The 15573-nt window shown below is 42.2% G+C and overlaps 1 protein-coding gene across 6 annotated transcripts; it reads right to left on the bottom strand.

Annotated features, from left to right (window-relative positions):
• Nucleotides 1-4404: 4404 nt before the first annotated feature.
• On the bottom strand, nt 4405-15240 carry RNF6 (ring finger protein 6). Of its 6 annotated transcripts, none has more exons than XM_075050703.1 (4): nt 15158-15240; nt 11106-11315; nt 10435-10542; nt 4405-9217 (listed from the first exon to the last, which is right to left on the bottom strand). In XM_075050703.1, exons 2-4 carry the CDS (start codon nt 11296-11298, stop codon nt 7482-7484), a joined length of 2037 nt encoding a protein of 678 aa, XP_074906804.1. In that variant the 5' UTR covers nt 11299-11315; nt 15158-15240; the 3' UTR covers nt 4405-7481. The 6 variants fall into 6 exon arrangements, with proteins under 6 accessions (XP_074906804.1, XP_074906807.1, XP_074906806.1 ...); XM_075050706.1 differs by having other exon boundaries at nt 11106-11310; nt 15158-15220; XM_075050705.1 differs by lacking the exon at nt 15158-15240 and adding an exon at nt 14767-15147.
• Between the last annotated feature and the right edge of the window lie 333 nt (nt 15241-15573).

Here is a 15573-nt window from a genome sequence, read left to right as displayed (position 1 = left end):
GAGTAAGTGTGAATGCCAAGGAGCAACTTGCACTGAGCTGGCATTTGGTGAACGTGCTCCAGGTCTCGTTTAGACTGGTCGAAGTCCAGCGATACCTTGCACATCCAAAAGGTGGGCTAACCTCATTGCCGCTGTAATGAGAGCAGGCTGAGGGAAGGCTGCAGGACACTGGGCAGTACTTGCCTGTTGTTGATGGTTTCTGCATACAGGCTGAAATCAGATTAGCTGCACAGCATCTCAGGAGGGCAAATGATATGCTTCATTTTAAAGAGTCATCTCTGCATGCTGCACCGTTGTGTGCCCATTTCTTTTGTTGTGTATGCCGCTCTGATCAAAGCTGGGTACGTGCAGCTCCATAGTTATAACCACAGTGTATGACTGGATAACGATAATGCAGAGCTTTCTGCCATTTGCCCCCTCTCTCTCTTAAAATCCTGCAGACTGCACTGATGTATGGTCAATGCACTCAAAAGGAGAGGCAGGTCTCAAAGCCTCTTCAGGAAGAGGTAAATCCTACAACCCCTCCATCAACTTAACGTCAGTGTTTCTTTTCAGCGGTGTATACTGAAAGAAATAGTCCTTAAATTTTGATGGGATGAGGAAACTGGCAAGAATACTCACCATCATTTGTGAAATGATAATCCAGAAATCTCCTGGACTGTTTGTGCCCTGCTGCGTGGCTCTTCCAGCAAGACATCAGGGTGGTTAAAGTCCCCCACGAAGACTAGGGCCTGTGACCATGAGGCTTCTTCCAGCTGTCTGAAGAAGGTCCCATCTACTTCTTCTTCCTCACCAGGTGGTCCATAGCAGACGCCTAGTACAACATCGACTATGTTGGTCTGCCCACTAGTCATGACCCGTAGGCTCTCAGCTAGCTCCTCATCCATCCCAAGACAAAGCTCACGCATTCCTGCCGCTCTCGCACACGAAGGGCAGCTTCTCCCCATCACCATCCTGGGCTGTCCTTCCTAAAGAGCCTGTAACCATCCACTACAGCACACTGGTGGTGTGAGCTATCCCACCACGTCTCTGATCCTGATGAGATCATAGCCTTGTAACCGCGCACACACCTCTAATTCCTCCTGCTTGTGCCCCATGCTGTGTGCACGGGTCTACAGGCACTTGAAATGCTGATTTCCCAGAGAACGCAAGACATCTGTCCCCACCACCCTGTCCTGTAGGCCCTTCCTTATTTGTGTGCACACACCTGGAGTGACCCCACTTCAACTCTCTTCTCTTGATTAAGCGGTTTGTCCTGTCTGCATTGCCCTGCACACTCTGCTTATCATCTTGGTCCACCGCGTCCTCACTTGGCTGCAGGCTGTCGTGTCCTTCTCCTCGTCATTCCTAGTTGGCCTGGTGCTCAGGTTGGTTTCCTCACCAGGTTGGTTGGGCTCTGATCAGTCACTTGGTAGTTACTACATGACTGCACAGGCTTACTTCAGCAGGAGCTTGGGCACAGGGAAACAGCATCTGCTTTTAAAAACAGAATGGTTATTTCCCATCAAGGCAAAGGCATTAAGCGGCAGAACATAGCCTGCTATAATTTACCATCTCCTTTCATACTTCCAAACTTGCATGTTGCTAATTGTCATGTCAGCAGCTCTGGGAAACTGTCCTCTCACACATGCCTCTGGTTCCTTTCTTTATGTACTTAAATATTTATTTTTCATACTAATTAACAGTCTGCCTTATATTAATAGAACTAGGCTGTGCAACTCTGTTTGGCTGTACAAATCAGCCATGTTCATGCCACATCTAAGCCAAACCTTACTGTCATATATATATTAACATAATTTAACCATGCCTGTGGCTTACCAAGATGCTCGATGCCAAAACCAGCCTGATAACCTATGTGTATGTTCCAGGCAAACTATCATATTTCGCGTTCTGTTTTCCATTTAGCTGTTGTTTTTAGATTAAAAGGCTACATTTATAATTCAGTTGTACACCAGACAACAAACCACTTCATTAACTAATTCCCCTCATTGTATTTCTAAAGATATAAAAACATGAACAGAATGACCACTTGACACTGAGTCAAGCCAAGAGAGGTTGCGCAACCTATCACGGGAATGCTGCTGCAAAAGTCATAACTTCTTGTTTTGTTTAATTCAGATTAGAGTGTCTGACAAACCTCTTGGGTCATAGCACTGCGAATAAAAGTTGTACATCTTGCTTTTCACAGTTCTCTGCTGTTGCTTTTCTGGTTTATGGTGCAGTATAAAGCAAACATCACTGTTAGGGTACAAATATGTCACAGACCTACTGAAACACAAAACCAGTATGATGCCCTTGTATTAGTTTTGGAGCTATTCTCTGTGTTCAATAAACTCTGAAAGTGAGACTAGGAAAACCAGGAGGAGCGATGCCCCTATTATCCCAAATCTCTCCCCCTTTCTAGACATGTACATGATTCACATAACTTTTCAGTAGTGCCAGCGGAAATTACTTTGCGGAAATAGTCTGTTCCCAAGATGAAAGATTGAAAAAAGCTTGGAAATTATTACAGGTGTACAAAAAGATCTAATGAATATGGAAGAGAAGGAAAAGGAAGTTAGAAAGAGTCAGAGGAACAGAATGAAATTAAAACACTTCTGCCCAGTTTGCAGTTATTTGGTAACACAGGAATCCATTTCTACATCATGTATTATTAAAGAAGACACTATTAGAGAGGCATACAGGGCCACAATAGCAGCTAGAAAGTCACTGATAGCATCACACATGCAAGAAATGGAAAAACCTATCAACTCAGCCTGATAGTTCTCTATATCATTTCAAAGGCCCTGTCCAATCCAGCTCTCCGGGTCATTTTCCGCATTAAGGCTTTCTAGAGAGGCTCTGGGTTAGTGCTGCCAGTTGACGTGAATTGAATATGTCAACCTAAATAAATTGTTATTTTTAAAACTTCTGCCCACATTTTTCTATTTATTTCCATAGAAATAAATTACTTTTCTCAATGTCACCAGTAAAAGTCATTTAACATGTCACTTACTTCTTCCAGAGATAAAGCTAGCCTGATGCCAGTACCTATAGCTGTGCACCCTGGAGCAGGAGATGACCAATAGAAAATGTCTACTGGAGATCAACCAAAAAAAGAACAGAACAAACCTGTGGCATTCCAGAATTTGAACATTAAGCTTCATTATTTCTTTTTGTGGAAAAGGACTAAATAAAACCCAGCTATAAATATTGGTATCTCCAAACTCGAATAACATGTTAGAAACTGACATTTTCAAAACCACATTTTGGATAGTACACAAAATGCTGATCTCATTCTAAGTAACAAATGGGATTCAAACACTTTTGTATTCAACCCATTTTCCAGACATCTCTACCTTTAACATATTTGTTTACAAAAGCTCTTTAAAAATAAACCTATCCTGTGCCACTTCAAAATGTTAAGCATCTAAACTCACTCACTCAAAAATCATCTGAAACTGCAAAAATGAAGCTAATAGCTAAGCGAGTGATCTCAATGTTACTCATACACACTTGCTTTAGCGTCTGACCTCAGCTTATTCCAGCAATAGCAGACAGCAACACAAACTGCATCTTGCTCTTGACAAAGAATGTGATGCACAAATATACTTTGATGCCTTCCTAATATTACAGACAGAGTAGACAAAGTATCTTATCATTGTGCTAATTTATGTATCAGATTTTCTTTTAATGACATGTAGTAACATTATAAAGCTGTCCTGTGAAGGAGGATATAGGCAAAGGCTATTGCACCTTTACATGAAATATACAAAGAGTAAGCAAATATTACTCCTGTCCTCAGCCCTTTTACAAGCAAAAGAAAGGATAAAATATGTTATTACCTCACCTAATCAGATGGAATTCAGGGATAACTGAAGGAATTTAATAATCAACAAACAAGCTTCACTCTGTCAGTACTTTCAAGTACTTACTTTTAAGTACTTAGCTTTCAAGTTCTCCTCAACAAGTATCAGCTTAAGGACAATTACCATATTATTTTCTGAAATTCTTCATGTATTTACCTCTAGTCCCCCTGTACTAAAAAAACCCCAAACAACAAAAAACAAACCCCCCAAAACCCCTCAGAAATTACTGATTAAATAGCTAGAAATAAATGGTTAAACTATGATGTAGAAGGCATTGCTACTGAAATACCTGTGCTATGTGACATACTCACAAACGATCAGAAAAAAAGAAATAAGTAACAAGTGATAAAATCTGCAAATGGTACAGAATTATTGGGGTATTAAAAGCTAAGACAAATCACAGGATGCAGGGTGCCCGGAATGAGAAAATATGACTTGCACAACATACAAAATAATCCAAGAGGAAAAAAAAAGTGTACAATAGTACACAAAAAAAGCATACAATAATCCATGCTAAATTAGCAATTAACATTCAGGAAAGTGACTATGAAATCTTTTTGCATAACTTGTTAACGTATCAGCTCAGTGTTGAGCAGCAATCAAAAGTAACTCTACAATACTAGGAATTATTTGGAAGATGACAGAGGAGAAAAAAAAGTTGTTATATCATCATATAATGCCTAGTGCATTCACATCTTGAATTGTGCATGAGCACAAGTCCTCCCACTTCAAAAGAACAAGAATAGTTTCGAAAGAATAGCTTCTAAATAAAAAGCGATTAATAATAATTAATGACTCCTCAATTATTTAAAAAAAAAAAAAAAAAAGAATGGGCTAAGTCACCAGCAAGTGAATGGAAAGGTGTCATTTATGGTGACACTGCTTCTTACAGTACAAGAACTAGGGATCATAAGATACTAAAAAGCAAGTATAAAACAAGTACTGCTCACAGAAGACAAACTGTGTAACTGCAATGGGCAGCTACAGAGATCAAGAACACAGATGGCTTTGAGAAGTGATAGAAAATGCATGGAGAGTAAATTAACAAAGATCTTGAACACAGATATGACTGTTGGAACATGAAACTCCCAGTCACGGACAAGGTAAAATAGTATTTGGGGGTGCATATGTAGAACTGAAGGAATGTCACAGAAACGCAGGTAACAGAAGCCAATACCAAACTGAACCACTGAAATGTAATTGGTCCTATAAACACAATTTGCTGGGAAAGTTGAGGCACAAATGACACACCCCTCCAATGGAGGGTAAGTACTTGACAATTCACATGCAGCAGGACAGAAATACAGTATGGGACACTTTATGTTTCCTATCCAACAGCCTATGATTTCTACAGAAAGCTCTCACTGTACTTTTGGATATTCCCCCACAGCAGCTCAGTTACAAGTACCCTGTCATACAGGATCTTGTAACGTACGAAACTATGCTCTTATGGTTACACAGTAAAATCCCATCTGAATCAAAGAAGGCACAGGGAATCTTCCTTTACCCCTAGTGCATTAGTGTAGCAGTCAAGCAGAATTCCAACCACTTAGTTAAAAAAATGCAGTACAAAAAAAAAAAATCCCCTACAATAAGGATTTAAGTTAAAACTGACCTTGAAAGAACCGACCAGCAAGGCAATGGTAAGCCAAAGACAGGCTTCTACAAATGTGGCACTTGAGTAAAGCAGCTTTCAAATGTAAAGAAAAACCATAAGGAGACAAGGAAGTATGAGAAGGCAGCCAAGTATTTAGATACTGTCAACATCAGGAGCTAACAGAAGTAACAGAAAAAAAGAACGTAAATATAAGCTAGCTCTGACAATCACATTTACATCTCCTCAGTCTTTAATATGGCTATGGAGGCACTCAAGAAAAGTGTCAACAGTGTTTGCAATAATTAGCAGTCCAAATCACATCAGAAGATATCTTAATCATATCCTTAAACTCATCTAAATCTCATAAGAGGATTTCTTAGAGCTACTTTTAGGAATAAAAAGAAGCACTCCTCTGGAACTTTTTTCACAAGTTTTTCACTTGCAAAACTGAAGTAGACATCCAATAGCTTAACACAGGATTTTATAGTTTCCCTTCAAGGATGTCATAAGCAGATGTTTTAATTGAAGCACCTGGCACAGAAGTGCATTTGTCAAGGCCATCTGTAGGCAGAGAAAGTCAGTAGGACTTCCTCACTTTAAGTATTCTTTCTACCACTCAGAATACACACACATAAGAGTATTAGACAATTCTGCCTTTATCTAAGGATTGAGATGCATATTGCTCAGATGAGCTTTATAACCTTCAGCTTACTTCAGAAGCCTCAAGAGTGCTTTGCCTTGCATTTTTATCTACCGTAACAGCTCATACACGTTGTGGAAACACAAGCACACAGCTGGGGAAAACCGGGGAAAGAATAAAGTGAGAACTGAGACTGAACATCAAGAATGATAAATCTTACCAATCTACAGGATACAGCTCAACAGTAATTCACACAAAGCCTCAATTACTTACTGTGCAACTTTATTTCTTTATAAGTTATTGGTATAAAGTTTAATATCTAATTATACAGTAATCTGGGGACTTTAAGGGAAGCTTATTTTGTCCTTTTTAGTGTCTTTTGCCATTTGGTCCTCAGACATGTTTTAAGAGGACTAATATTATATGTGTACCTTAAATTTCTGTACAAAAACACTTCAAGCCTTTGTTTCGTTTTTCTGAGTAGGATGCACAAATCATGCATATTGTAGACAACATAATGGTCAAGGAAATATTTCCCTCTTTAAACTAAGGCAGTTAAAAACCCATGAATATCAACCAAGTAATTTGGAACAGTAAAAAGGCTTCCTCAGCGCTCATTTGTTCTTTGAGCAAATGTCATGTTCAGTAAGACACAGCCTCTCAGAATTATTATTGATTTGATTGCTGTCTGCATTGAAAAGACAGAGATTGTCAAAGACAGCATTTAATTATGTACATTTTGTAATGTCACTAACCCATCCACTTTTGAATATGAACTCATCAGCATTAAGCATTGTGTAAAACCACATGCAAAAATTGCCATAAAATTTTTTAAATAGAACCAAATTGGCAAGTTTTTGGAAAGGATATTTCAATGTTAAAAAAAATATAGTCTATTAAAATGAGCACTTCAAGTAACTTAAATATCTTTAGCAAACATGTCCAGCAAGAAACTCTCTGTAAAAGAAATTGTTCTTAGAACAAAAAGCTAGTGAATGGCTATTTAGACACTAATTTTTCAACACAGTGATGGGTCTGTGTGAAATAATTCGTAATCTAAATAAAGTGAGTCCATTACACGGTTAAAAAAACATACATTAAGCAGGACTGATTAACTATTGCATTTCTGTATTTACAAAAGTGCTTAGCATAACAAAATTACCTAAAAAAATATAAACTTTACCGATATCATTTGGTTCTATGCATACTCCTAGATCTGCACTCGGAGAAAAATAGTATTTACATTGCTAGATTTAGACAAGTTTCCTAGTATTTTTAAAGAAATTTAACAAAACTCCCCAAACAAATGGACCCCTATGTAAGTCAACTCATTCCATCTGGCTCATCATAAATAGAGCAGAAGCAAATCCTTGAGTACTGAGCAGTATAAATAATTCTAGCCATTGTCTGTGGCATTAGACCCCAACACAGGCTGCCGACAAATTGGGCAAGTGGAGTTTTCAGAAAGCCAGCGATCAATACAATGAATATGAAACTCATGCATACAAGGTAACTGCCTTAGCTTATTCCCTGTTACATATTCATTAATGCAAACACTACATGTTTTGCTTATTTCATTTTCAGTGTGAATATCCCCATAGTTCCGGGTAGAAAGATTGTCGATCTGCTCTTTGGTTAAACCTCTTAAACGATCGTCATCATCGTCTTCATTCAGCAAGAAGAAGTGGGCAAGTCGAAGTATGGGCAGCGTTCCATTTTCTACTAGGTTATTAGCATCCTGAGACTGCCTGTTATCTTGGTTTTCGTTATTGCGACCATAGCGTTGAATATCATCACTCTGTCCATTTGTTTCCCTGCTGCCTTCTACTGCATGCCCATTTCTAGATGAAACTTCACTTGGATCACTGCTATTGTTTGCTGAACGTGAGTTATTCTGCTCTGACTGCACATCTGGTAAGTGATGACCACCTCTTTGCACTTCTGAGTTAGATTCAGTTTCCATTAAAGAACTCAGTTCTCCAAAGCCTGTCATAATTTGTCTAAGGATTGATCGAAGAGCTACTGATGAAGGTTCACCAAGCCCAGTTTCTGAAATCCGACGAAGAGGTATCCGTATAGTGCTAACGTAGGTTCGAATACCTGCACGTTCTGATCGTGATATCGTACGTCGAAATCCCCCACTGTCACTTTCAAAGGTAACTGTGTTTTCTGCCATTCCTACTCTAGAACGAGTTCTACTGGCAATACTGTCACGATCTCTATTTTCTCCAGGACGAATTCTTCTCACTTGGAGATCTAACGTAATTGTTGGATGCCTTCTAACAGCAGCTACTGGCCTACTAGATTCCTCCTCTTCCAAAGTTATTCCCAAGGATGGGGCTACACCAGAAAGTTGAGGATTCTGAGTGTTACCTCTTGCTTGTTCTTCGGCAGGCTGTGGAGAAGGCTGAGCTGTTTGTCTTCTACTTCTGTTGCCTTGCTGTGCATTTCTCTCCTGCCTCTGCCCACGTTCCTCAGAATGAGCAGTATCACCTTGCCTTTGCAGCGGAGAGCGGCTTCGACTACTTAAAGTAGACCTCAGCCGCAGAATTTCTAGTCTTTGGTTTGTACTCCTCCGAACATTAGTTCTAGCTCTACCTCTTGTGACTCCCGTAGAAGTACCTCTTTCTGGTGTTTCCCTTTGTTCACCAGTAGCTGCAGAATTATTACGTGTAGTATTTGTTTGGGAAACACCTGTCAACTCCCTCGTTCTACTCCTGAGCCTCCCTGAGACTGGACGAGAGGCTGCTTCAGAGCTTTGTGCCACGGAACTTCTTACAGACCTGGTCCTTGCAGTGCTTGAAGCCTCACTGTTTGCCTCTCTTGCAGTCCGGCTCCTCGTTCGTGGGGTTACTGGACTGACAGCTCTTTGATGTCTTCTTTCTAAATACATTCTGCTACTATCTATACCCACATACTCCTCACTAGCAGTTTCAAAACTGTTATGCTCATGATTTATGTTGATTTCCAGACTAAATCGGAACTCCCCACTGTTTGGATTTGTTCGACTCACGGCTCTCCAGGTTTGGTTCCCACTCTGTCCACTGCGAGTGGCGTTTCCCGTGCGACGAAATGTGTTCAGCCATTCAAGCAAAGAGTCACCATTTGAATTTTCTCCAAGAACATCAGAATCTGAGAGAAACAAAAAAGCGCAAACATTCATACAACTGCACGCTCAGCATACTATGATGCACTCCAAATCCTCTGTGCTTGCTAGGCCCTGACTTCAGAAACAACACAGTAGCAGGACAGCTAGCGTGCTATGCTAACATAATTTTGCTGAAAATATGCTGTATGTGAAAACATCAACAAAACTCAACAGTTCAACCTAGAATTTTTGTCTCACCAGCAGATACACAGAGAAATTAATAAGCACAGATGGCCTCTTCTGAGAAAGTGTTCAGATTTAGGTGGTCCAAAGTTAGTTGTATTTGTCCAATATCTGTCCCTTGCTTAAGCTATCAACTTGAGGGTATCCTAGTCAACTAATTTTGATAAAGGAAGGAAAAGCATGACAGATTTTGTCATCTTCTGGAAAAAAAAAATAAAAATAGTTTTCTATAAGCAGTGGAATAAATGATGCATGGTTTCGACAGATTTGCTCCTTTTGTGTAAATATACTCTTTTCCTATTGCAATATCCACAGCTCCATTCCCAAATCTCCTCCAACTACAAGAACAGATACAATTGTTGTGGTTAGTGCTAACTATGTGCATAAAGCAAGCCAATGGTCATGATCACAGTGAAGGTTTTCCCTTGAAGGGATCAGATTAAGCTCTCCCTACTTCACCATCTCCCTACTTTCATGAAACCTGCAAAAGCTTTGGCATCTTCGTTTCCAAGTTGCCTATTCCACTCCTAAATATGACCAGAATTGGTCAAATGATGAAGCCAATATTGCTGGGGAAGTGAAGACAGACAGTGCACATAATACAAACCTCACTCCATTAAAACAAGCGGAAACGCAACAACAAAAACAACAAAACAGTGGAAAGAATAACTGTTTCCTAGTTAACCTCTGTTCCAACTTCTCTAATACACGATAAAACCTTTTAAGAATTAGAAGAATGAAAATTATTTTTGCGCTATTAAGTTTACTAGCCAAGAGAAACCAGGGAAAGAGGAGACAGTAATTTGTGGTTGACATAAATCAGTTTTCATGAAGTATTTCAAGTTTGGTTTCATATTGTTAGGATCTCTCATTTTTCAAACAATGCAGAGGCACAATGCAAAAACAAGACTTGAAATGGCTGGTACTGAAATCTATCAGCATTTCTCTTAAATAGCTGCACAGAACAGTATTGATGCATCACATGCTATGTGTATCTATATATATGAATGATGTTTACCTCCAACAGTTCTACTTTCACCTTCTCTGTTATCCAGATCAGTCTGTGATGCCAGGCGCTCCTTAGCCCCCTCCAAGCGTTGCTGCAACTCTTCTGCTGTTATTTCCCCTGAAATAAGTTACATTTTAATAACACTGTTAGATAAGACATTGTTATTGGCTCAACACAGCCATGCAGAAATAACAATATTTTCCATCTTGAATGGAAGTCCTCAGAAATAAGGTAAAATTAATGAAACCAAAAAGAAAACAGCACTAGTGTAAGATTGTAACGCAGGTACACAGATAAAAGAGGAAATAGGTACTGGGGTGGAAGGAAAAAAAGACGCTGAAGGTCTGTCAAGAGCATGCCAACTTCCAGAGGCCCCCAAAATTGCCACATACCAACAGATATACTTTAGTGTACCAAATGTTAATTATTTGGGTTTGGATATTATCTATATATGGACATGCTGCATTTGAAAGAGTTATATTTTTATTCCAGCTTTAGTATCTACTTAAGTTGTTAATTTTTACTCAACATCATTAATTTTGAATGGAAATGGAGGGTTTTTTCCTTTCTACAAAGCCACAGAAATCAGGCTACTTGAGTCATACAACCACATGCAGTGCCTGACAGCAGTAGTGTTACTTCACATTACATCTTTCCTACTGAAGGTATCCGCATCTTACCCGGAGTGCCAAGCAGGTTGCGGTCTCTCATTAACCTATAGTCTTCTTCATTGAGTTCATTAATGAACTGGTAATACGCCTCTTCCCTACCGAGGCGTTCCAGCTGTCGTTGTCTCTCATCTTCTCCATGACTATGCTCTCGTGAAGGTGCCTGCTCACTGCCATTTCCTGCACGGTGCCGAGAGCGATCCATAATAATGCCAGGCTGTCCTGAACGAAACCAGAAGGTTAGACTGCACAGCAATCACAGTAAGAATTTACCTAATTTACAGTAAAGAGTTCCCAGCATTTTCAATGAAATTAGTTTATTAATAGCTAAAGATGATTAAGGTGAGCCAAGCTCCATGTTATTTGCCAAGTCAACAGTGTAGTTTATTATGTAAGTATTTTGCTTCTAGCTTGCTGAAAAACCTCTAGAAGTCCCCTTTGCTCACTGAAAGGATGTACAAGTTGGTACAGCAACTTTAAAATAAAAAAGCAATGACAGATTTTTTTAGCTAAATAAGGATATTCTAGAAAGTTAAAGGAATAACATAAAATGTATTTCCCTTCTCCCAGGCAAAACACAACAGCAGTGGAGAGTATTTTTAAAGCTAAAATGTCATTGAAAACACTGTTCTTTAATTACTGGGCTGTAATTATCCAGTGTAGACTCCTGACAACCACAACTACTGCTTAGAGAAGACTATCTTCCACTTGAAACACTCACTGATAAGCAGGTAAGACTACATTAGTATCTCCGTCAGTACTACCCCTCACATAGCACAAAGCCTACAGATTCATTTTTGGTGGAACTGGCTCTTTTGACATTCTTACATTATTTGTATACTTTCCTTGTGCTCTCTAATCCAAGGATTAGCTAGCAAAGGGATACTCATCTCCAGAGAACTGGTGTGAAAGGGCTATACTTTACCCACAGTTCTTCATCACTTTTCAAATATTCAACCAGTGGGACCACACTATTAGAAGGCATGAATAACCTTCCAGTGTCAGGAAGAGGCATCATCTTCATTGACTTCTGTGCCATTACCACCTCTCTCTGGTTAGGACTCAATCCTGGGCAGATCAGCTCTCAGACCACTCCCCAACTTTTCTATTTTCTAAAGAAAACCTGTTCTTCAACATTCAGTTTGAAAGAAGAGAAAGTGTCATCCTTTCAACAGGGCTTCCTGTTTAATAAAAGCCGTCTGTAACACCTGCTGAGGCAGACACCTGACAAAAGAGATCACTTCTCTAAAGAGGAGATCACCAGGCCAAAAAACCCAGTCGTACGTATGGCACCATTCTGCCTCTGTGTGAGGAGAAAATTATTGGGTAAATACTTCCTTTTTTTTTTTTTTTCCTCTGGTCAATTCATGAACATATCAAAGTCACTTCAAGTATGAATTATGCGGAAAACACAGAACAGCATTCTCAGCACACTCCCAATCAGTAATTAGTCTTCACAAGAAAGGCGATGAGAAAACAGACCAAACCAACTAACTGTTAGACATACAGTCAAGAAAGAGCAAATCTTTATCAATGCTGCCAACAGATACAAAGAATCCGAAAATGTATTTGCCAACAGCAGAAGCTGGCATACATTTAATATACCTTTCTTATGTTCTTTGTGGGATCCATTCTGATGCATTCTTGGTCTCCTCATTTTCCACCCCATATGCTACTTCTCTCCCCATCTTCCCCCTGCCCGCCCCCCCCCGTAAGTACAGTTCTAAACACCTCTTCCCAATCAACCTTTCCGCTCATTTGCCTCCTCTGTCAAATACTGCATTTTGATGTATTTAATACTTCCCTCCCAGCTCTTTAACTTATTTAACTTAAAAGAAATCAAATCTGAGTATCTCCCCTTCAAGAATTTTTCTATTACCGTAATATTTGTGGGGGTTTAAAAATTACTGTCGCCCTCTTGGCTCAGCCGCACAAGGTGTAGGTAACTGCTGACTTCCATTTCCCACAAGGGCTATGTTCAAATAGGGTCACTTCTCATATAACATTTCTAAACACAAATTTCTCAGCCAGCTCTTTGTCTTACTACCCTGGTTTCCTCAAAACAAATGCAATTCCCACCCACCCCGCCAACAACACACAGTTAGCACTATTATTACCCTGATGACACCCGTCACTTGACTATTATCATGAAAATGCCCAATCCATACTGCACTGAATATTAAAGTGCCTCTGTCCTCGATGATTTACACTCAACTCAACGCAGGCACAGGAGGCAAGGGAAAGAGGACAGATAAAATTAATTTAGTTTCAGGTAAGGTTGCTACTTAGATGCAAGCCTTAAAACAACTAACGTGTTACTGTTTGCCCGACAATGGTCATAGCGAGTTAACTGACTTTTTGGGTATATCACTATATTGCTCCACAGAAAAAATGACATATAAATTCTTAAGATGAAAAGTCCATCACATGTAGTCCCCTTCAATCTAAATTTTAACTGTTGTTCAAAAGAGAGGCTCTTTACTTTTAATTTCTCATCCATAGAAAATCTGGAAGTCTCTTCTTCAGATTTCGTGGGTGGTAGAAAAAAATTACTGTTTTGTTGACAACTGTATGGTAGGATGATTAGTCACACTCTTTAAATGACTCAGAAACAGTAAGAAGTGTGAAGTGTTTGGTTGTCCCATCTGTTTAACATAACTGCACGGATGACAACTACTATCCATATTTATCAAACGCCATCAAAACTAAGTACTTTGGCACTTAGGATATTTCAGAGTAGTGAGAGTTGAAGGGTATTAACTGCATCAAAGTGAAGTACTTTGGCACATAAAATATTTCAGAGTATTGAAAAGTTGAAGGGTATTAACTACTAAGATGTAAAAAACTTGAAATCGAAATCCAGTTATGACTCAGGATTACTCTTCCTTTGCAAAGGAACAGGGGCCACATGCCAACAGTTTATCTACATTTTCTAGAATTTTCAACCTAAGACTAACTCCTTTAGTTTTTAATTCATAGTTACTCTGGCCCATTCTTGAAGATTTACACTCGCTTTTATCTAAGCAATATATACCTTATGCTTTTAGGTTTTGGCCTCTTTCCATGAATTGCTGCCCCCAATTCAATTAGGTACTCATCTTCGGAAAGACTACCACCTGATTGCAAGCGAGACGACTACGGAGTTTAGATGAGGAAGCCTCCCCGAGCGACAGGGCTGTTTAGCATTTCTGTCACATTGCAGACTCCAAGAGAGATGATCTCACCGAATTGGAAAAAAAAAAAAAAGAAAAAAAAAAAAACCAAACCAAACCCAGAAAGAAAACCCCACAGAGCCTGAGAAAGAAGGGGAGGGGGAAGGCAAGGCAGACAAAGGAAGAATCCGAAGCTAATTCAGAAACAGGCCGCAGGACACCCCAAAACGATCCAAGCCCGGGGCCTGAGGCCGCCCGCCCCCCGGCCAGTATCAGGGCCTGCAGATCCCAGCCCCGCGCCGGGCCCACGCTCTCCGGCCCACCCCCAGGGGAGGCCACGGGCCGAGCCCGGCGCCCAGGGGAGCAGGGGAGCCGCGGGGGACCCCGGCGGGAGCGGGGAGCCCCGGGAGCCCCGAGCCCCCCGGCCCGGCCGCCCCCGCCGCCTCAGACAGCGCCTGTTGCCAGACGCCTGGGGGAGGGGAGGACGAGGGGAGTGACTGACACGGCTCCCGCCCAATCACCTGGCCAGCTCGCGGCCGCCGACCAATCACAACAGGGCAGGGCAGCCCGTGTCCTCCCGCTTCTCTCCTCCCCAGACTCCCCGCTCGGGCCCCGCCACTAACCACCGCCGGTCGGGTCGACTCCCTCCAGCGCCGCCCGCACCCCCCCCCCCCCGTCTCCCCTGCCCGCCGGGGAGCGGCGTCACCCGCTGCGACAAACCGGGGAGGCGTCCATGCCGCCGCCTAGCCCCGGGGGAGTCTGCCCAGAGCGCCGCCGGGGAGACCCCAGAGCCCGTCCCTGCCCTGCCGTCCGCGGCGCCGACCGACCGGCCGGGCCCGGCCCAGCTCCGCGCTCCCCTTCCCCCCTCGGCGGCAGAGACCAACCGCCGCCTAACGCCGGAACGAAACCGACCCCTGGGTGTGCGAGCGACGCGCTCCAGCCCCGATTGCGGTCCGGGCGGCTGCCGGCAGCCGCCAGCGCAGGTTCCGAGCGCGCGAGGGCGGCCCCGGCGGCAAGCCCCGCCCCTCCCGCACATGCGCGCGGCTGCGGGGCGGGCGGGCGGGCGGCCGTTGGGCGGTCCGCGTGCCGCCGGGGCGGGGTCAACGGCCGCCGCGCGAGCAGGTCGGCGAGGGCGGGAAGGTGGCTCCGTCGTGAGGCGGCGACGGCTCCGGCTTGTTCCCTCCGTCCCATCCCGTTCCCTCCGTCCCTGTCGCCGGGCCGCTGCTCCCCCCTTGGGCACCCGCTGTCCTCCCCTTCCAGCAGGCCGAAGTCACTCGCCGCCGTCCGCCGAGAACCGCGGGTTGCGGCTCAGGTCTCTGAAGCGGCTG

The sequence above is a fragment of the Buteo buteo genome, chromosome 18, assembly GCF_964188355.1.
Source record: "Buteo buteo chromosome 18, bButBut1.hap1.1, whole genome shotgun sequence".
Lineage (NCBI taxonomy): Eukaryota > Metazoa > Chordata > Aves > Accipitriformes > Accipitridae > Buteo > Buteo buteo.
This window is presented reverse-complemented; position numbering and strand designations above follow the sequence as displayed.